The 22,454-nt window shown below is 45.2% G+C and overlaps 1 protein-coding gene across 1 annotated transcript in view; it reads right to left on the bottom strand.

The window, feature by feature from the left end:
• Positions 1-12,032, bottom strand: part of LOC109897203 (rho GTPase-activating protein 39) — a 46,169-nt gene extending 34,137 nt beyond the window's left edge. Inside the window, exons 1-6 of the mRNA XM_031834966.1 lie at positions 11,942-12,032; positions 11,545-11,650; positions 10,876-11,301; positions 2,264-2,639; positions 1,703-1,972; positions 759-1,517 (exon numbers count right to left, since the gene is read on the bottom strand). Coding sequence (XP_031690826.1) covers positions 759-1,517; positions 1,703-1,972; positions 2,264-2,639; positions 10,876-11,301; positions 11,545-11,650; positions 11,942-12,032 — 2,028 coding nt within the window. The remainder of the gene's footprint in view (positions 1-758; positions 1,518-1,702; positions 1,973-2,263; positions 2,640-10,875; positions 11,302-11,544; positions 11,651-11,941) is intronic.
• Positions 12,033-22,454: the final 10,422 nt, after the last annotated feature.

Below are 22,454 nucleotides of genomic sequence, written 5' to 3'. Positions count from 1 at the left end.
TCTCTCCAACTGCCTATTCCCCTCTCTCACTCTCACCCCTCTCTACTCTCCCTCTCTCCGATGGTTATGAGAGTGGAAGATTTCTTTTATGTGAGGGCAGTTTGCACCAAGATGCAAATAAGTTATTGTCATAAGGCAAAAAAAAGTGAGTGTGTGTGTTTGTGTGTGAGTGTGTGTGAGTGTGTGTGTGTGTTACAACAAGGGTGTGTGATGATACATATGAGAGTGAGTGAGTGAGTGAGTGTGAGAGAGAGAGAGAGAGAGAGAGAGAGAGAGAGAGAGAGAGAGAGAGAGAGAGAGAGAGAGAGAGAGAGAGAGAGAGAGAGAGAGAAAGAAAGAAAGGATAATTGGAGGGATGAGAGAGGGAGGGAGGTCTGCATATGTGAAGCAGAATAATTCCTGGCTTGTAGTTCCCCACAGCCTGTGTCAATGTATTTATGTGCATGTGTTGGGCTGTGTGTGTGTCTGTGTGTGTGTGTGTTTGCCTGGTAGGTATGTGGTAGTAGCAGCAGTATTGATATTACATAAAGCCATCTGAGCTCTGGCTCTTCAAATAATTGTCTGATTCTGCACATTATGAAACATTCATGGACCAACGGCAGCCAGGGCATGTCTCTGTTACAGAGAAGATGAGCTAGAGCATGCAGTGAGGCCCCACACAGTCAAGTGTGCGCACACACACAAACCTATGGCGACATAGAATATAAATGCTAGAGTCGGCAGTGCAGTGATAGACTGTGTGTGTGTACTGCGTATACCTGTGAGGGGTGTAAGAAGGGCTCAGGCGAGGCCAGGTTGGTCTGTACAGACAGGCTCTTCTCCAGTAGTGCCCGAGGGAAGCCCAGTCTGTCGAAGGTGCTGCGTTTCCAGTGGTAATGCCCGTGGTGCCCGTCGCTCTGTGCCAACGCCTCGTCCTCACTAAACGCCCTCACCACCGGGCCTGGCAGGGGGAGGGGCACCGCACCGTCGCTCTCGTACCCGTCTTTAGACACACCTCCCTGGGCACAGCCACCAGCCGATCCCCCTCCTCCCGGGGCTGAGTCCCAACTGCTCCTCTGCTTCATCACCTGCTGGGCCTCCCACGCCAGCCTGGCCTGGTTCATCACCGCCTCCGACAGGGTCCCCGACATTGGCCCTTCCTCCCGCTCCACCCCACCACCCCCTCCACAACTCCCCAGCTCCTGAGGCAGGGAGGGCTTCCGGGTCTTGCGTTTGCGGTTGCCACCGGGCGAGAAGCCCCCTCCTCCTGTAGACCCGGAGAGGGAGAGGGAGTGGTGCTGACTGGAGCTCCAGGACATGGAGTCCTCGTAGAGCAGCCTCTGGCCCCCGCCTTCGCTCCCCTCCCCACCCCCGTAGTCCAGCAGCAGCCGGGGGTCCCGGATCAGACTCTGGCTGTGTTGGAGGGTGTAGGATCCCCCGTAGGAGCCCCCATAACCCCCCGTGGAGGAAGGGGTGGCCGTGGAGGTCCCATAGCGAAGGAGGCGGTCGGACGTCTTAAAGCGCGGGCTGGAGGAGGACTGTAGGCGGAGGAAGAAGAAGAAGAAGATGACTTTATTGTCCAATGTACACAAACGTCCGACTGATGCCAGCAACTCTCCAGTTACCATCACACTCCCAACCACACTTTTCCCTGTCAGACATGGGATTTGAACCAGAAACACTCCAGTTGCTGGTCCATCTCTCTAACCTTCGGACTACCTACCTGTTCCACATAGACCAGCTGTTTGACGTACTCCTTCCCTGCAGGGCTGTACTCCAGACTCTGTGTCTTCTCTGGGCACTTCTGTCTGGTCAGCACCAGCTGACCGTAGGGGGAGTGGCTCTGTTTGGGCGAGAGGTAGAGGGGCGTCCCCGAGGAGGGATTTCCCCGGGTGGGGGACTTCCCTGTGCCATACAGCAAGGAGGAGGAGTCAGAGCCCAGGTGGCGCATCACATCTGTGGGAGGTTCCTCGTAGATGGGCGGGGGCTGGTACTATAATAATAATAATAACAATACATTTGTGTCCTACAGTCAAGGACAAGTTCAACTTATGTTAAAAAGTTCATTAACACAAAAGTGCAAGTGAAGTCAAATCTTATTGTATTTAAATCATAGGGCAATTAAAATGAATCAAATGACCGGACGAAACAGGACAGACACATACGGATACAGGGAAAAGGCAGGTAGAACACAGTCAAATCACAAGACATAAACTAGCTGAAAGGTGCGTTTGAAGGTGTTTTACGAATGTGTTTGCGTAACTGTGTTGCTGGAGCGTTCTACCTCCGAGGGGGGCTCCTCGTAAAGGGGGGGTTCATAGGCATAGCGGGGTGAAGAAGGTTGTGAGTCAGCCGACGAGCGCCGGTGGGTCCCTGCTCCTCCGCCCCCTAGCTCCGCCCGTTTTAGGAAGGGCGACTGGTGGCGGTCAACATAGAGGATGGGAGAGCCGTCAGGGGCACCATCAGGGGGGGCGGAGCCTCCAGAGGATCTGCGGGTACGGGAGGCTGTGCCAGTGCCGGGTGCAGGGACTGGGGGGAGGGTGGGGGGGTCGCAGGGGGAGTAACCATTCCCCTGGTGAGAGAGGAAGCTGGGTTCTCTGTCTGTCACCTTGATCAGCATCCTCTCCTTAGTACCTGTGTTCCACCTGAACGGAGAGGTCCTGAGAGAGGGAAGGGAGGGGGAGACAGAGAGCGAGGGAGAGAGTAAGTTCATTATTCCATCTGGCAGCAGGGACAGAGCGACAAGGAGCTGGCAGGTGTGTTTCTGAAGTGACTGATGAGAAAGAGTGTCGTGTCCAAACAAAATCCTGACAAAGTTGTGACGCAGACACCCCACACAGTGAGGCAGCATTTCAGCATTTCAACTTTCCCATAGATGAGTTAGTGATTGGAACAGAACAGAACAGTCGGAGACAGGAGTGAAACCCCCTAGCCTGGTCGCAGATCTGCTTGTGCTCTCTTCCCCAACTCCTGTGGCGTGACAATGACCATGGGATTTGGCAGGCCAGCACAAAAAGATCTGTGAACCAGGGTGTGACACTGCTGCTCTGTACAGGTGAACTGGTGGTGTAGCCAGTCACACAGGAGACATGACTGCAACATCTGGACCTGCTGCTCAGGGGACTGGCGAGAAAGCTAATCGTGGTATTCTAATAGTATGGTTGGAGTGTATCGTTACGGGTTGTTGTAATGCGATATATGATAATAATACAATGTTTTACTGTCACATTCACCAGATAGGTGCAGTGAAATGTGTTGTTTTACAGGGTCAGTTATGGTAGTACGGCACCCCTGGAGCAAATTAGGTTTAAGTGTTGAAGGATGTTTTTGACCCAGCACTGAACCTTTTGATGGTCTAATATGAGTTACCATAACCACACATCACTTGCGCTACACAGTATATAACAAAAAATACAATATATTGAGCTAGGCAGTAGCAGCCACTGCAAGAAGCCCCTGGAGTGACAAGGTGCCTGCTAGAGTTGGTTGAGATTTCACAATGCAGTGGACCACTCATGTCCCTTGACCTCTCCCCCAACCCTACAGCACCAGCGGTTCGATGCCAACGTCATCACTCAGCAAATCGTCGGTCACTCAGTCAATAGTCTGCAGCATAGCAGAAAATATGGATATTCGGAACTTCTTCCGAAAGAGTGGCAAAACAAGCGAACGGGTTGAGTTGGTTGAGGCAACAGTGAATGAGGTGGAGAGGGCAGAACAGCCATTAAGTCAAAGTGCAGCAGCAGCAGAGTTGGCTAATTAGCTAGTCTCCCTCAGCATAAGGGTTGGCTAATGCTAATAAACTAGCATTAGCGTTCAGTACCCTTAAACTATTGGGTGTCCGTCAGAGTTAGTTAACAGTATATTTAGTGAATGGGCAAGCTAAGGATGTTGATATAAGTCATGATGTTAGGAAAAGTGTTTATTTCCGGCGAGTGTATTTGATGGGTTTTGATTCTGTAGCTGGCTAGCCACTTCGGTAGCTACTGGCTGAAGCACATATCTTCTGACAGTTACACAGTGCCCCCCTGTGGACTGAAGCTGAACATTACTACAACATTACATTTAACCCTGTTTAAAATTAGCAATGTTGAGGTGGTAGAACTGACAAAATGCAATGAATCATAGAGGTCTTATAAACTATTCCATTCTACAGGTAAACATGCTTGGCTCGTGTCTGTCATTTGCATATAGGATATGTAACTATTTGTAAAAAATTGTCCATTGTTAAATTTGTGAAATTATTTCATAGATCTTTTACTTTTATTACTCTTTTTATTCACTTTTTTTTGTACGTACTTTTTCTATTGTTGTTGCATTGTTTGCAAGGTTAACCTGCAAGTAAGCATTTCATTACACTTGTGTACTCCATGTACTGTATATCATGTGTATATATACACACATCACAAAATTAAATTCATCACAGAGGTCTTATAACTTAGTACATTCTACGGATCATTTTTTGGGGCTCATGTCTCTTTATATTCATATAGCCTAGGGGCTATGCAGCTACTTATCTGTCATGTTATGCGGACAATTGAATGTTTCTTTAGTTGAATTGCCCTAGTCGTGTCAGTAACTTTAAAGAGCGACTTCTCCTAAAAAAAACTTTTCTCATTTAGAAAACAGCCTATTTGGCATCGACGTGAGTCAGAAATATTTATTCTACTGTCAAAATTGACTACAAAGTGTAAACAGAATATTTTTGGTCATAAAGTCAGTCTCATCCAAAACTGAGTTTTGTGAGGCTTGTGGTCGTGACTGCATCACAACGTAAATGAAGGTAGGGTTTATGTCATTCCTGCCCACATGCCCACAGCTGGCATTACACAAGTAATCATCCATTCGGAGTGCAGCTGCATGCGACCTGATCCTATTGCATGTGATACATTTGTGGTTGACTTTGGAAATCAATATGGGGCTATTTAGGGACCATTGGTAAATTACACAATGTACATATGTTCAAATTCAAATATCTTAAAAACCTCAAACCAAATATAAATTGCAGAAATGCATAGACAAATATTGAAAGCATTTAATGAGAAAACGAAAAGGTGTGCAAATATTGGCTCATTTACATTGTGTAATTTATTGAAGGTCCCTAACTAGCCCCGTAGATAGACTATCTAAAGTCAGGTCGCACACCAGCTGACTGAAGCTAATTGGCTAAATCATTTGACTAACTCTTCCCACCTGCGAACACACATACAAGACACCCATATCAAACCAAACCCCGAAACCAACTCATATTTGAATTCAGGCAGGCCGCTAGCATTTATTAATGAACCAAACCTAAAACGAGGCCAAATCAGGAAGTTCCCTTTACAACTAACTAATGGCATGTTGCACTTCTACCTTGCTACCATTCAGATGAGCCAGGGAGGAGGACATATGAGGGAGGACATATGAGAACAGCAGGCCAGTGGAGCACTTAGAACAGCAGCAGCCAGGGGCAAATGGTAGGGAATTCCGCTACCCCAGTATCCCCTTGACTGTTTTGGATTGCAAAACTAAAGACACACAAGAGAAGACACAGATACAGAAACAGAAGAGTAGATGATGGAGAGAAACACCAGACTAGACACAGAGACAGCAACAGAAGAATAGGATATGATGGAGAGAGACACCAGACTAGACACAGAGACAGCAACAGCAGAATAGGATATGATGGAGAGAGACACCAGACTAGACACAGAGACAGCAACAGAAGAATAGGATATGATGGAGAGAGACACCAGAAGAATAGAACAGGCCATAACAGAAAAGGATAGATAAGGAGACATTAACAAACAAGAACCTGAGACAGCAACAGACAAGACACAGACGGCAACAGACAAGACCCAGAGAAAGTGACAGAAGAGGGTAGATGGAGAAGAACAGATGTGGAATGAGCACACAGTAGACTGTATTACTTTAAGATGCTCTATAGATTCTAATTCGTTTTATTTATTTGCACAAATCATAAGAGGTGAAATAAAGACAGTGAAAAAGTAAAACATGGTTTACGAAGAATTTCCAGGTGAGGAGGAAAAAGCCTGTGAAATTACTAGTAAAACAATTGTTTACTTTTACACTTTTTTAAAACCAGGGCAGGACGAGAGTGGAGGGTAGACAAGAGACAGCAACACAGCGTACTAAAATACAGCAACAGAAGAGGGCAGACAAGAAAGACAGCAACAAATGACACAGACAAAAGCGATGGAGAGAGGCACAGGAGGGGTGAGCACGCAATAGACCAACACTTAAATCTGCTCTATGGATTCTAATTACTGGCCAGTGTGTGGGTGTGTGTGTGTTAAGAGGGGTGTTTGGGTACTGTGGGATTTTTTAAAATCAGTTTGGCTCATTGGACAGGTCAGAGTCTATATGTTTGAAGTTGTTGAGTGGTTTTTGGCAATACACTGTAGATGTATGTGTTCCAGAGTACAGAGTGTTCCAAAGTAGAGAGAACCACAGTAGCAACTATAATTGAGTACTGGCAGTGTCTGCTGTGGCAGGTGGGAAGGTGCAAGTTTCCTGAAAAATATCTAATGTCTCAATGTCCTAATCTCTCAATGTATATCTAAAAGTGCACCAAATTCATGAATTTAGCTGTTGAAATTCCTTCTTTTTTTGGCAGGGGGAGAATGCCCCCAAGACCCCCCTACTGGCTTTGAACTAAGCCTCCAATGTTTTCAAATCTTAGACGCCCCTCAAGGCAACATCGATACATTTTTCACCTTGAGTGTTTTTCAGTAAACAGCGAACAGCAGAGAGAAACTGTGAGAGAAATATAAATGATGAGTTTTGGGAGAAAGGAGGAGAGAGAGAGAGAGAGAGAGATGGAGGAAGTGGAGGAGAAAAGCCAGAGAAAGAGAGATGGAGGCGAGGATAAAGACAGAGAGAGAGAGAGTAGGGTGTGAAATTGATTGCAGCATTGGCCACCCTTGTCTTCAATAGTTCCATGCTCTGATGCCCAAGGCCACAGCTGAATGCTGGAGTAGCCAATGAGTGTGTGTGTGTGTGTGTGTGCATGCGTGCGTTAAAGGGGGTAGGATTAAAGTTGACAGTGTTGTGTGTGTTGGGCCGGACCATACTTTGCTCGGAAGCCATGAGAAACAACCACCTCTCTTCTCTCTCTGTCTTTTCCTCGCTCACACTCTCCACCTCTCCTCTATCATCTCCCTCCTGGACACTCTGTCACTCCCAGTCACCTTGTCTGTCTTCTCTTTCCATGTCTCCTCCTCTTCAGCTCTTTAAATCTCCCCCCCCTCTCTCTCTCTCTCTAGAAAGCCACTACAAAGTGAACATTGTTCTCCTCTCCCCAGTCATAAATAATTCATAGACAATCGACCTTCAAAATCAATTTACACATTCTCTCCTCTCCCTTATCTTCCTGCTGAGGGACCAAGAGGCCTTTAGCAAGCACAAAAATGACAGGTTGCCCATTGCGTTTTCTATCGACACTGTGTGTGTGAGTGGCTTCCACTCCTATCTGGAGGGTTACCTGGCTGGGTTTGTTGTTCTCATGTGTATTGACCAGGCATGGCTTCAGCCACTGTAATGATTTAATTAACACAATCAATCAATGTGATCAACCAACCCATCACCAACCAATGGTTGGGCCAGTAACCGAAAGGTCGTTGGTTTGAATCCCTGAGCTGGCAAGGTGGGGGAAAAAATCTGCCGTTCTGCCCTTGAGCAAGGCAGTCGAACCTGAACAACATCTGCTCCCCGGGCACCGATGACGTGAATGTCGATTAAGGCAGCCCCCTGCAGCTCTCTGATTCAGAGGGGTTGGGTTTAATGTGGAAGACACATTTTGGTTGAATGCATTCAGTTGTGCAACGGAGTAGGTATCCCCCTTTCCTTTCCCATACTGTATGTACACACACAAAATCAAATCAAACCGAATACAACAGGTGTTACCGTGAAATGCTTACTTAAATGCCCTTAAACAACAATGTAGTTTTAAGAAAATAGATTTAAAGAAAATATTTACTAAATAAAGTTTAAAAAAAGAAAAAGCAACACAATAAAATAAAATGATGATGCTATAATGATGATATATGTAGCAGCAGGTGTGTGTGCTTGTTTTTTCAGGTGAGGCCGGGGCAGGTTGATGTGACAGCTGCAGTCTGTCACTCCTCACTCCAGATGGCCTCCCATGCAAGCACACACACTCCCACACATATATGCTTAGTATATACCATGCATTACGGATGTGTTCATCAATATGCATGACCTTCAGGAAGTTAGGGTTCTAATCGACTCAACTCCACTGAACTTCAACTCAAACTCCGCCGCAGCAAAACACCTCTCTGCCAGGCTGTCCCCATCTAATGGTAGTGAATGATACTCAAACAGTGTTTGCATATACAATCTGACAGACAAATGCACTAACATCCATGTGACATTGGGTGATTTCTGAGAGGGGAGGGAGGAGGATAGTGCCAACACCCTTCAAAGTGTGGTTGAATAAAGAGAGTGCTTTATATTTAGGGTGCTGGCAACGCACTGGAACACACACAGACACACACACACACACACACACACACACACATGCATACACACACACACACACGCACACGCACACACACACACACACACACACACTAGTCAACAGACAGTGACATAGTAGGGAATAGGATGGCTCAAGGATTTCAGTAAATTCAGACTCCTCTTATTCTCCCTCAATCTTTTCCTCACCTCTCTCTCTCCACGGTTCCTAAATGGAATCCTTGTCTTTTTCTGTGGACCTCAAGGTCAATACCCACAATCCATCTGGAGGATGGCCGGTGTGACCGTGACAAACCAGGCTCGCTATTTAATGACCTGAAATCACAAAAACCCTCTAGAGGACAACTTGTACTGGACCACACAGGCCAACATAGAGGGGATATACCAACATCAAATATTATTGAAATATGTTTGGTAATGGTGTGTGTGTACGTGTGTGTGTGTGTGTGTGTGTGTGGAGAAGTGTCTTTTTCCAGCTCTGGCAGGGACAGGAGCATTGAACACATTTACAGGACACTGCGACCCCGGCCAAGCGTTTCCACCAATCACAGAAGACTGCAGCAGATTGCAGCTAATAAGCAAAAGACAGACTCGTTAGAGAGAGAACAAGATGAATTGAATGAGAGGGGGAAGAGGAGGAGAGAGGAAAACTGAAGGTGAGTGAGAGAATGAGGAAATCTGAATGAGGAGGAGAAATGGGTCAATCAATAGAGAGGGAGGAGAGAGAGAGAGAAAGAGCAAGATAGAGAGATAAAAAAAACGAGAGAGAGATGGGAAAAGAGAGAGCGACAGAGAACCTACAGGATTTGTCTTGGTGGTCAGGGCATAACATTTACTTCTTGGTCCACCAGCCACTGTGGCAGGTAGATTAAACAAAATCTACCACCAACTCAAAAAAAAAAAAATGGATGAGCATGTTTTGTAATGTTTCTAAAAACAATAAATGTATTACTAGTAAGAAGTAACTAATGTGGTATATTGATAATACATTTTTTGGTGTCCTGAGTCTTTTAACCAAAATATCACAGATGTTCACCTGCCCCTTTAAGGTCAGGAGGTTACCGTGGTAGCATGACTCAAGTCATGTTTGTGAGATTGTGAGATTGAGTTTGACTAGTAGAAGCGTTGTCTTCGCTTCCCTAGCTGTTGAAATTCAAACATAGAAAAACAAACCTAGTTTGTGAACAAACAATGTAAATAGCCCCAAAAAAACAGGACAAAGACTCACCTCAGTAGACTTTTGTTTCAAGTAAATTAGATCATGAAACAAAATGGCGGAAATACTACTGCAGCATTTATATTACTAGAAATGTGATCATACTTGACTATTTTATTCACAAATACAAGTGAAATGCTTGCATTGTGGAGCCCTGACCACCCGCCAACGTGGCTGGTGAAAAAGACATCGTATACATGCCAATGCCCAAATCTACCTGCATTTGGCCGGTGGCGGGTGTTCATTTTAGGCCCCGGTTATGGTCATAGTTCTGTATACGACCTGTCTGCCTCCTCCCTGTGGTCGAGTTCGAGTTAGGATTAGGATTGGGGTCAGGTACATTGTTCGTGTTTAGGGTTAGTGTTGTGGTTGTGTTAAGGGTTAGTGTTGTGGTTGTGTTAAGGGTTAGTGTTGTGGTTGTGTTAAGGGTTAGTGTTGTGGTTGTGTTAAGGGTTAGTGTTGTGGTTGTGTTAAGGGTTAGTGTTGTGGTTGTGTTAAGGGTTAGTGTTGTGGTTGTGTTAAGGGTTAGTGTTGTGGTTGTGTTAAGGGTTAGTGTTGTGGTTGTGTTAAGGGTTAGTGTTGTGGTTGTGTTAAGAGTTAGGGTTGTGGTTGTGTTTAGGGTTAGTGTTGTGGTTGTGTTAAGGGTTAGTGTTGTGGTTGTGTTAAGGGTTAGTGGTGTGGTTGTGTTAAGGGTTAGTGTTGTGGTTGTGTTAAGGGTTAGTGTTGTGGTTGTGTTAAGGGTTATGTTGTGGTTGTGTTAAGGGTTAGTGTTGTGGTTGTGTTAAGGGTTAGTGATGTGGTTGTGTTAAGGGTTAGTGTTGTGGTTGTGTTAAGGGTTAGTGTTGTGGTTGTGTTAAGGGTTAGTGTTGTGGTTGTGTTAAGGGTTAGTGATGTGGTTGTGTTAAGGGTTAGTGTTGTGGTTGTGTTAAGGGTTAGTGTTGTGGTTGTGTTAAGGGTTAGTGATGTGGTTGTGTTAAGGGTTAGTGTTGTGGTTGTGTTAAGGGTTAGTGTTGTGGTTGTGTTAAGGGTTAGGGTTGATGTCAGCGTAGTGTGTATTTACCCGTCTGCCTCCTCGCCTGTTTTCTCCGATGCGTTCAGTTCCTGGTCTGGTGTTGTGGTCAAATTAGGGTTGTGGTCATGTTCGTGTAGTTTATATTGTGTGGTGTGTGTGCTGTGTTTACCTCTCTGCCTCCTCTCTGTTCCCCTGTTTCTCCGATGTGGTCAGGTCCTGGTCCAGTGAAGACGAGGTGCTCCCCTCTCTACTGACGGCACTGCTCCTCCCTGGACTGTTATCCGCTGACGTCCTCCCTCCTTTGTCCCCCCCCGTCCCTCCCGGGCAGGGCACGTCCGTGTGCTGCTTCAGCGTCTGTAGCTTGGCGAGGGGGATGATGTCACAGGCCTGCGGGCGGTGCCAGACGGTGCGTTGCGTGGAAGCGTTGTAGTAGTAGAAGCGGGAGGTGTTGGGGTCAAACAGCTCCCACCACTGGTTGTCCCCTGTCCTCTTGATACGCACCCCCTGAGGGGGGTCCCACACACACTCTCCGGTGAGGAGGTTGGCGTACATGCGCTCCCGCGTGCGAGGCTCGATGATCTCAACCCACTCCAACCTGCAGAGGGGGACAGAGGAGGGGGGTTACAATATAACTTTATTGTCCAATGTCCAATCTGAAAAGGATCCATTTCTGATGCTGGAGGCCATGAGACATTGTAGAATTAAAACAGGGCCTGGACTGCATACACTGTACGGTGGTAAAAATTGAACCGCTATGTAATATGGCATTAGGACATCATTGACCTGCTATATGCTTATACCAACCCAGTGTAAAGCTTATATGAGCCTCTCTGCAGACATGACTTTTGGCTTCAGCGTGTGAGCCTCTCTGCAGCCGGGAGTCTGCCTGTTAGCGCTTCTCTCCTCTCCTGTGTATGCCAGCTGGGTCATGATGTGACAACAACCTGCACCACCCAGACCACACCGCGTAGCACACAGACAACGTGCTAATAGGCCTGGGCTGGGCACTGCCAACTGCTGCTGAGGGTGTCTGGGTGTGTGTGTGTGTGCGTGTGGGGGTTTGTATTTTTCAACTACAAAAGACACACGACCTCTCTTTCACACACCCTCTCTCTCATTCTCTCATTCTCTCTCACCTCTTATCTCTCTTGCTCTGTCAGACAGAGCATAATGTTATGAATGTATGAAGCTAAAAGACAGGGCTGACCCCCCCCCCCCCCCAGTATACTGCCTACCCAGGGTCTCATGCTGCTGTAGCTGTAGGAGTATGATGGATGAGACAGTCGATAAAAATATCACTCTGGGGGCCTCTACAGCCCTCGTCATCATTAAAATACACACAAACACACACACACACACACGCACTCCCTATCCCTACCATAGAGCCTGTGAGTACAGGAGAGTGTGTGGGTGCTAGTCTGCTCTAGTATCTCCAGCTCTAATCATCACATCACAGCATAAGTACCACTCCTCTCTGTGTTGTGAGCCCAAACATCATAGCCTGTTGGACGAGCACACTCAGCACACTCAGCACACTACAACCCCGGTTAGGATCTGGACTTGGAGTAAAACATGTAATACTTGTATGTAACTAGTGTTATAAAACATATACAGTATATCACAAAGTGAGTACACCCCTCACATTTTTGTAAATATTTGAGTATATCTTTTCATGTGACAACACTGAAGAAATGACACTTTGCTACAATGTAAAGTAGTGAGTGTACAGCTTGTATAACAGTGTAAATTTGCTGTCCCCTCAAAATAACTCAACACACAGCATTAATGTCTAAACCGCTGGCAACAAAAGTGAGTACACCCCTAAGTGAAAATGTCCAAATTGGGCCCAATTATCCATTTTCCCTCCCCGGTGTCATGTGACTCGTTAGTGTTACAAGGTCTCAGGTGTGAATGGGGAGCAGGTGTGTTCTTTTTGGTGTCATCGCTCTCATACTCCCTCCTACTGACTGGTCACTGGAAGTTCAACATGGCAAAGAACTCTCTGAGGATCTGAAAAAAAGAATTGTTGCTCTACATAAAGATGGCCTGGGCTATAAGCAGATTGCCAAGACCCTGAAACTGAGCTGCAGCACGGTGGCCAAGACCATACAGCGGTTTAACTGGACAGGTTCCACTCAGAACAGGCCTCGCCATGGTCGACCAAAGAAGTTGAGTGCACGTGCTCAGCGTCATATCCAGAGGTTGTCTTTGGGAAATAGACGTATGAGTGCTGCCAGCATTTGCTGCTGAGGTTGAAGGGGTGGGGGGTCAGCCTGTCAGTGCTCAGACCATACGCCGTACACTGCATCAAATTGGTCTGCATGGCTGTCGTCCCAGAAAGAAGCCTCTTCTAAAGATGATGCACAAGAAAGCCTGCAAACAGTTTGCTGAAGACAAGCAGACTAAGGACATGGATTACTTGAACCATGTCCTGTGGTCTGATGAGACCAAGATAAACGTATTTGGTTCAGATGGTGTCAAGCGTGTGTGACGTCAACCAGGTGAGGAGTACAAAGACAAGTGAGTCTTGCCTACAGTCAAGTGTGTGTGGTGGCAACCAGGTGAGGAGTACAAAGACAAGTGATTCTTGCCTACAGTCAAGTGTGGTGGTGGGAGTGTCATGGTCTGGGGCTGCATGAGTGCTGCCGGCACTGGGGAGCTACAGTTCATTGAGGGAACCATGAATGCCAACATGTACTGTGACATACTGAAGCAGCGCATGATCCCCTCCCTTCAGAGACTGGGCCGCAGGGCAGTATTCCAACATGATAACGACCCCAAACACACCTCCAAGACGACCACTGCCTTGCTAAAGAAGCTGAGGGTAAAGGTGATGGACTGGCCAAGCATGTCTCCAGACCTAAACCCCATTGAGCATCTGTGGGGCATCCTCAAACGGAAGGTGGAAGAGTGCAAGGTCTCTAACATCCAAGAGGACTCCAGTGGCAACCTGTGAAGCTCTGGTGAACTCCATGCCCAAGAGGGTTAAGGCAGTGCTGGAAAATGATGGTGGCCACACAAAATATTGACACTTTGGGCACAATTTGGCCATTTTCACTTAGGGGTGTACTCACTTTTGTTGCCAGTGGTTTAGACAATAATGGCTGTGTGTTGAATTATTTTGAGGGGACAGCAAATTTACACTGTTATACAAGCTGTACACTCACTACTTTACATTGTAGCAAAGTGTCATTTCTTCAGTGTTGTCACATGAAAAGATATACTCAAATATTTACAAAAATGTGAGGGGCGTACTCACTTTTGTGATATACTGTATATACAGTACCAGTCAAAAGTTTGGACACACCTACTCATTCAAGGTAGAATAATAGTGAAGACATCAAAACTATGAAATAACATATACGGAATCATGTAGTAAACAAAAAAGTGTTAAACAAATCAAAATCTATTTTAGATTCTTCAAAATAGCCACCTTTTGCCTTGATGACAGCTTTGCACACTCTTGGCATTCTCTCAACCAGCTTCATGAGGTAGTCACCTGGAATGTATTTTAATGAACAGATGTGTCTTGTTAAAAGTTTGATGTTTGATGATTCCAGAGAATTGAATGTTCATTTATCCACCATAAGCCACCTCCAATGTCATTTTAGAGAATTTGGTAATACTTCCAACCAGCCTCACAGCCACAGACCACGTGTAACCACGCCAGTCAAAGACCTCCGCATCCGGCTTCTTCACCTGCAGGGTCATCTGAGACCAGCCACCCGGACATCTGATTATACTTTGGGTTTGCACAACTGAACAATCTCTGGACAAACTTTCAGAAACCGTCTCAGGGAAGCACATCTGCGTGCTCGTCGTCCTCACCAGGGTCTTGACCTGACTGCAGTTTGGCGTCGCAACCGACTTCAGTGGGCAAATGCTCACCTTTGATTGCCATTGGCATGCTGGAGAAGTGTACAATTCATGGATGAATCCTGGTTTCAATGGCAGACAGCATGTATGGCATCGTATGAGTGAAGCAGTTTGCTGATGTCAACTTTGTGAACAGCGTGCTCCATGGTGGCGGTGGGGTTATGGTACGGGCAGACATAAGCTCCGGACAACAAACACAATTGTATTTAATGGATGGCAATTTGAATGCACAGCGATACCGTGACGAGATCCTGAGGCCCATTGTCTTTCCATTCATCCTCCTCTGTCACCTCATGTTTCAGCATGATAATGCCCGGCCCCATGTCTCAAGGATCTGTACACAATTCCTGGATGCTGAAAAAGTCCCAGTTCTTCCATGGCCTGCATACTCACCAGACATGTCATCCATTGAGCATGTTTGGGATGCTCTGGATTGACGTGTACGACAGCGTGTTACAGTTCCCGCCAATATTCAGCAACTTCACACAGCCATTGAAGAGGAGTGGGACAACATCCCACAGGCCACAATCAACAGCCTGATCAACTCTATGCAAAGGAGATGTGTCGCACTGCATGAGGCAAATGGTGGTCACACCAGATACAGACTGGTTTTTCTGATCCACGCCCCTACCTTATTTTTTCCCAGTCATCTTGCATGTTGCCTTTTGTTCAGTGTTTTACATTTGAGTAATTTAGCAGACGCTCTTATCCAGAGCGACTTACAGTTAGTGCATTCACCTTAAGGTAGCTATGTGAGACTATTTATGGTCAATATTATACTGCTGGCAGGTTAGCATGGTTTGGTAGAATTATGCTACCATTCCCAGCTGGAGGCTAAGTCCATTACAGCCTTCTGAGCCGAGTCTGCACAGGGCTGCAGGTTAGACTCATAGCCATTCCCAGCAGTAGACTAGTCTATTTACCACCCTGCCCAGTCTGCAGTCTTGGAGTGTCAGAGAGTCAAGCTATCACAACACACACACACACACACACACACACACACACACACACACACACACACACACGCTGAGTAAATAAGCAACACACTCAAACATCTGTTGTATGTACGTGTTCAAGCATTAATTGGTACATACACGGAAATCTGCACACATACACATGCCAGGCAGGAATGTCAGTCTGCAGCTGTCATACTCCCACAGGGAAGCCATTACTGGGAGAGCTCCCGAGATAAGTCCCACACATTCACACCTACACACACACCTCTGATAGCCAGGCGGATCCCTGACAGCTGTATGTAGATAGTCAGTGGCATGCAGCAGGAATACAGTAGGAACATGACAGAGAGAGAGAGAGAAAGAGAGAGAAAGAGTGTGATATGGAAGAGGAGGAGAGGGAAAGATAGAGTGTGTGAGACAGGGGAGAGAAAGAGGGTGGGGGTGGGAGAGACAGAGGAAGGAGGAGAAGATGGAAACAAAGAGAGAGAGAAAGAGAGAGAGTAGTGGTAAAGTATGCAATCTCATACCAATTTGTGCATAGTTAAACAATTCCATAGGCAGCTCGCACAGATAGTGTAGGTGAAACAGTGGGTGGGGAGGTTTTCCCCAAACCCAGCTAAAAGACGAAAGGGGATCACTGCTGTATCCCCTAACTATCTGTTAATCCATGTCGAATCTAATGCAATCAATGTGATTACAAAGGGAGGGTCATCCGTGACCACGGCCACGCTCTCATCGACTTTATAACATGGTCACAGCCTGGATAAGCCCCGCCCAGCATATTACATCCGGGACAAGACAGCCCCAGCCAATCACAGCCTGTATAGGACACGCCCAGAGTCACCCCTCAGCCAATCACAGGCTGAGTCAGTCTAGTCACTCCTCTCCTCTGTCTTTAAAGGATTCTGATCTCATACTGTATATCATCAAACACATCTGTTCTCACATCTGCCAGACAGACACACTGCTGACTCAACTGGGAATGCCTGGCAGTGTGTGTGTGTGTATTTATATTTGTATTTATTATGGATCCCCATTAGCTGCTGCCTTGTATGTGTATGCATGTGTCTGTGCCTATGTTTGTATTGCTTCACAGTCTCTGCTGTTCCATAAGGTGTATTTTATCTGTTTTCTTTAATCAAATTTTACTGCTTGCATCAGTTACTTGATGTGGAATACAGTCCATGTAGTCATGGTTGTATGTAGTACTGTGCACCTTCCATAGTCTGTTCTGGACTTGGGGACTGTGAAGAGACCTCTTGTGTCATGTCTTGTGGGGTATGCATGAGTGTCCAAGCTGTGCGCCAGTACTTCAAACAGACAGCTTGGTTCATTCAACATGCCAATACCTCTCATAAATACAAGCAGTGATGAAGTCAATCTCTCCTCCACTTTGAGCCAGGAGAGATTGACATGCATATGATTAATTAGCTCTCTGTTTGCATCCAAGGTCAGGTGCCTTTTTTGTGGCACCTGACCATACGACTAAATAGTAGTCCAGGTGCGACACAACTAGGGCCTGAGGTTTGTAGTTTTTCAACTCTTTCCCTATTCAAGATACAGTGTAAATTTGGGTTGATAACACTTCCTAAGGCTTCCACTAGATGTCAATAGTCTTGAGAACCTTGTTTGAGGCTTCTACTGTGAAGGAGGGGGGAATGAGAGCTGATTGAGTCAGGTGTCTGGCAGAGTGCCATGAGCTCATTCAGGCGTGCTCCCGTGAGAGATAGCTGCGTTTCATCGCATTTCTAAAGACAAAGGAATTCTCCGGTTGAAACATTATTGAAGATTTATGTTAAAAACACCCTAAAGATTTATTCTATACATCGTTTGATGTGGTTTTACAAACTGTAATGGAATTTTTTGACTTTTCGTCTGGCCTGCGCATCGTGAATTTGGATTTGTGAACTCAAGGCGCGAACAAAAAGGAGGTATTTGGACATAAATGATGGACTTTATCGAACAAAACAAACATTTATTGTGGAACTGGGATTCCTGGGAGTGCATTCTGATGAAGATCATCAAAGGTAAGTGAATATTTATAATGCTATTTCTGACTTCTGTTGACTCCACAACATGGCAGATATCTATATGGCTTGTTTTTGTGCCGTACTCGGATTATTGCATGGTGTGCTTTTTCAGGTAAAGCTTTTTTGAAATCTGACACAGAGGTTGCATTCAGGAGAAAGTCGTTTAGACAAAGTCGTTTAGAGTTTGGGATGCCTTCAGTGTAAAATGGCTTTAACAGTTGAGATATTTACAGCCGACAAATTTATCTATAAAAAGCAAACAGATGATAAGCTGTGAGCTGAGGACTGGATAATCAAACTGTTGACAAATATGTAAATGTTTCGCTGTGTGTGTGGGGGTGTGTCAATGTGTTAGTGTGTGTGTGTGTGTGTGTGTGTGTGTGTGTGTGTGTGTGTGTGTGTTGATGCCTGGATGCATTTCTCTGCCGGTCAGACTGACTCATCAGGTTAAGAGCTTTCTGCTGGCAAGAAAATAAACAGGATTTCAACGCTTCTACCACTCAAATCCAGCCCCCTCCCTTATACAGGTAGACACAGCAAATAGGCCTGTTTGTACACTTTTCAAATGTGTGTGTGGTGTATGTGTGCTACCGGCATAGTTTTTCCCCCTCGATTTCAAGTTTGGTCCTCTTTGGGTGTGTGGTACTGATTGGAAACCTACTCGTTGCAGGATGTGTTGCACCTGTTGTCTTCGTTAGTCTGAAGACGTTTCACCTGTGCTAGCACAGCTGATATTTAAGGGCTGCTGGCCCATTGCTTCAGCTTGGAAAAGAGATGTTGGAAGAGCTATACCTCTGTTTAGCGCTTTTGCTTCAGGTTGTTGAACAACATTTACCTTGGTGTTGTCCCCTGTTTTGGTTTGCTTCACTTTTATTTTTACTCCCTACTGTACCCACAAAATAAAATACTACAGTTGACTATAGAACGCTACAGTACGTACTATATTATTGTATAGTCAAATGTATACTGTAGAATACTGTACTACACACTGTAGTATCCCCTGATCATGTGTAGTACTTACTATAGAATGTTGTAGTATCCTGTAGAATACTATAGTAAATACAACAGTAATATTTGCAAAGAAAACACTAGTAAATACTACAGTAATGTTAGCAAAAACACTACAGTCCACAAAATCACTACACTTGTTCACTTTAGTAAATAATACAGTATTTCATTTGCATATACCCTGCCCATTCCCCCAAAAGTGAGAAACCTAAATGCCAAGTATAGGCCATATGTTGTGTTACCTACAGGTTATAGAAAAGAGCAGAATATCTGAATTATCTGTTCAGAGCCCAATCCTGCCTACAGGTTAAGGAAATATGCTCTTTTAGTATTTCTCTGGTAGATTTCCTGAAGGTGAAAGCCTCCACTTTATGTCCAAGATAATAAAACAGAAACACTACAGTAAATACTACAGTATACTACAATCTGCAACAACACTACATAAATTACTATAGTATATACTAGTTATTTTACTACTATAGTTAACTGTAAATATATCAGTATACTACAGTAATAAATACTACTAAAGTACACAAATACACCACAGTGAGTACTACAGAAAAGTCTGCAAACACACAAAATTGAATACTATAGTATTTATAACATAGTAGATATTTTCATGTGGGTATCCTAAATTGGTGTGTTTTTATTTTAATCCAGTGGATATCCATTGTGGGGATCTTTTAAGACCCAACTGAAGTTAATTGGCCAGCGCTCAGTTGGACCCCATGGATGTGTTTCAGAACCCATTTTAAAACCCCACCTGTTTCGTTTTGGTTCGTCAGTGACTCATTTCTTCCCTTTTTCTAGTGAGCGACGATTTTTTGGTTTCTTATTGGGGAACGTAACAGTGTGCTCGTGTACTCTTCCATGCGAGGCTTCAAAGGCTGAGGATCTTTGTGATGTGTGCTCTGTGTTGTGTTGTGTTAGATCTCTGTCAGTCGCTACAGATGCAGTGTGTGATGGTTATATTAGGCACCATATGAAACACGGTGCAGTCCTATTATTGGTCTTACTCGTGTGTGTGAATATGTGGGTTAAATCAAATAAAAATGTATTGGTCGCATACACATATTTAGCTAATTTTATTGCGGGTGTAGCGAAATGCTGGTGTCCCAAGCACCAACAGTGCATTCAAATCAAATAACACCACAATACACACAAATCTAAAAGTCAAAGAATGCAATTTGGAAATATGCAAATATTAGGACAAGCAATGTCTGAGTCTGATGTGTATATACACTGCTCAAAAAAATAAAGGGAACACTTAAACAACACAATGTAACTCCAAGTCAATCACACTTCTGTGAAATCAAACTGTCCACTTAGGAAGCAACACTGATTGACAATAAATTTCACATGCTGTTGTGCAAATGGAATAGACAACAGGTGTAAATTATAGGCAATTAGCAAGACACCCCCAATAAAGGAGTGGTTCTGCAGGTGGTGACCACAGACCACTTCTCTGTTCCTATGCTTCCTGGCTGATGTTTTAGTCACTTTTGAATGCTGGTGGTGCTTTCACTCTAGTGGTAGCATGAGACGGAGTCTACAACCCACACAAGTGGCTCAGGTAGTGCAGCCCATCCAGGATGGCACATCAATGCGAGCTGTGGCAAGAAGGTTTGCTGTGTCTGTCAGCGTAGTGTCCAGAGCATGGAGGCGCTACCAAGAGACAGGCCAGTACATCAGGAGACGTGGAGGAGGCCGTAGGAGGGCAACAACCCAGCAGCAGGACCGCTACCTCCGCCTTTGTGCAATGAGGAGCAGGAGGAGCACTGCCAGAGCCCTGCAAAATGACCTCCAGCAGGCAACAAATGTGCATGTGTCTGCTCAAATGGTCAGAAACAGGGACGCTGTTGATCTGTGGCGGTCGCTGTAGCAGCGGTGAGAGAGAGACAGCGGGTGCAAGTCGCACAGTCACTCGCTGCCTTTTTGTTGTTAACACAGCGCAGCAAGTCTGAGCCCGGCCCGGCACAATCAAATCAATTGCAGTTGGACTCCCTTTAGTCAGTTGTGTGTCTTAAATGTTTCATCAAAGTATCAAAGTATCAGACAAGCTCAGTGCATATAGTTGATTTGATTGAAACACATAGGATGTGTCTATATATGGAAAAATACACATTTTAACATTTAGACCAATCGATTGGTCGAAAGAACAGATGACTCTTGGTCGACCAAGATTTCTTTTAGTCGGGGACAGCCCTAACCAGCCCTAACCAACTTACCTGACACCCTAGACCCACTACAATTTGCATACTGCCCCAACAGATCCATGGATGACACAATGCTATTACACTGCACACTGCCCTATTCCACCTGGACAAGAGGTATACCAGCATAAGAATGCTGTTCATCGACTACAGCTCAGACTTCAACACTATAGTGTCCTCAAAGCTTATCACTAAGCTCAGGGCCCTGGGCCTGAAACCCTCTCAGTGCAACTGGGTCTTACACTTCCTGACGGGCCGAACCCAGGGGGTGAAACTAGGCAACAACACCTATGGCACGCTGATCCTCAACACAGGGGCCCTACAAGGGTGTGTTCTCAGCTCCATCCTGTACTCCCTGTTCAGCCATTACTGTGTGACCACGCATGTCTCCAACTCAAACATCAAGTTTGCTGACAACACAACAGTGGTTAGACTGATTACAAACAATGATGAGACAAAGATTAGGTGAGGGCCCTGGCAGAGTGGTGACAGGAAAATAACCTCTCCCTCAATGTCAACAAAACGAAGGAGCTGATCGTGGACTACAGGAGACAGCAGAGAGAGCCCCCATCCACATCGCCGGGCCGTAGTGGAGAGGGTGAGATGCTTCAATTTCCTCACTGAGGACATGAAATAGTCCCTTCACACCGACAGCGTGGTGAAGAAGGCGCAACAGTGCATCTTTAACCTCAGGAGGGTGAAGAAATTTGTCTTGGCAGCTAAAACCCTCACACATTTCTAGAGATGCACCATCGAGAGCAACTGCAGGACTCTCCAGAGGGTAGTACGGTCAGCCCAACGCATCATCGGGGCCAAACTCCTTTCCCTCCAGGATATCTACAGCACCCAGTGTCACAGTAAGATCATCAAGGACCGTAGCCACCTAAGGACTTGCTTACATTCAGACACAAGAGCATTAGTGAGGTCGGGCACTGATGTTGGGCGATTAGGCCTGGCTCGCAAAACTGAACTTGGATCCACGATAACACTAAAACTGCCTGACCTTTCAGCCTATAAGTACTAGCTAGAGAACATTGCCAGGCGTCCCCTTCAGCATATGCATATCAACCCGCAAAGTGCGCAAACATAAGCACCAACACCTGAATAATAGTGCATAAACTATTGTAAAGAATTAATTGCATGAAGAAATATTTGTGGAAATATATAAATAAAATAAAAATAACAACAATAGTTATTTGTTTAGATAGAGTTAAGGATATGTTTTGTATAATTCTACAAAGTCCTAGAAAAAAAAACTTAGGCCAATAGCATATTTTTCTTTCACTTATAATAAAAACATTAGTGTCCATTTGATCAACTGTATTTGTAGCGTTGATTAGTAAGAGTTATAGTCATTAATAAAGTCCAGTTACAGCTTCTTTTGACAAAATAGAAACAAAAAATATAATAATAATAATAATAATAGAACCAGCCAGGTGCACAGGTGAAATTATTTGCTGTATTCTTAAACAAAAGCACCAGTGCAACAATTGTAAAAGTTGAATTTTATAAATAAATATTTGTGGAAATATATTCATGGCAAGATATAAAACAGTCATTTGTTGACTGTATCGGACACTGTATTGTGCCCTTATACACGTGTTTTTACACATGAATCAATCTCATCTTCTTTTTATGCTTCGGGTCCATAGTCAGCACACAGCG

The sequence above is a fragment of the Oncorhynchus kisutch genome, linkage group LG10, assembly GCF_002021735.2.
Source record: "Oncorhynchus kisutch isolate 150728-3 linkage group LG10, Okis_V2, whole genome shotgun sequence".
Taxonomy (NCBI): domain Eukaryota; kingdom Metazoa; phylum Chordata; class Actinopteri; order Salmoniformes; family Salmonidae; genus Oncorhynchus; species Oncorhynchus kisutch.
The sequence above is the reverse complement of the archived record's forward strand: the minus strand, read 5'-3'. Positions and strand labels throughout refer to the sequence as shown.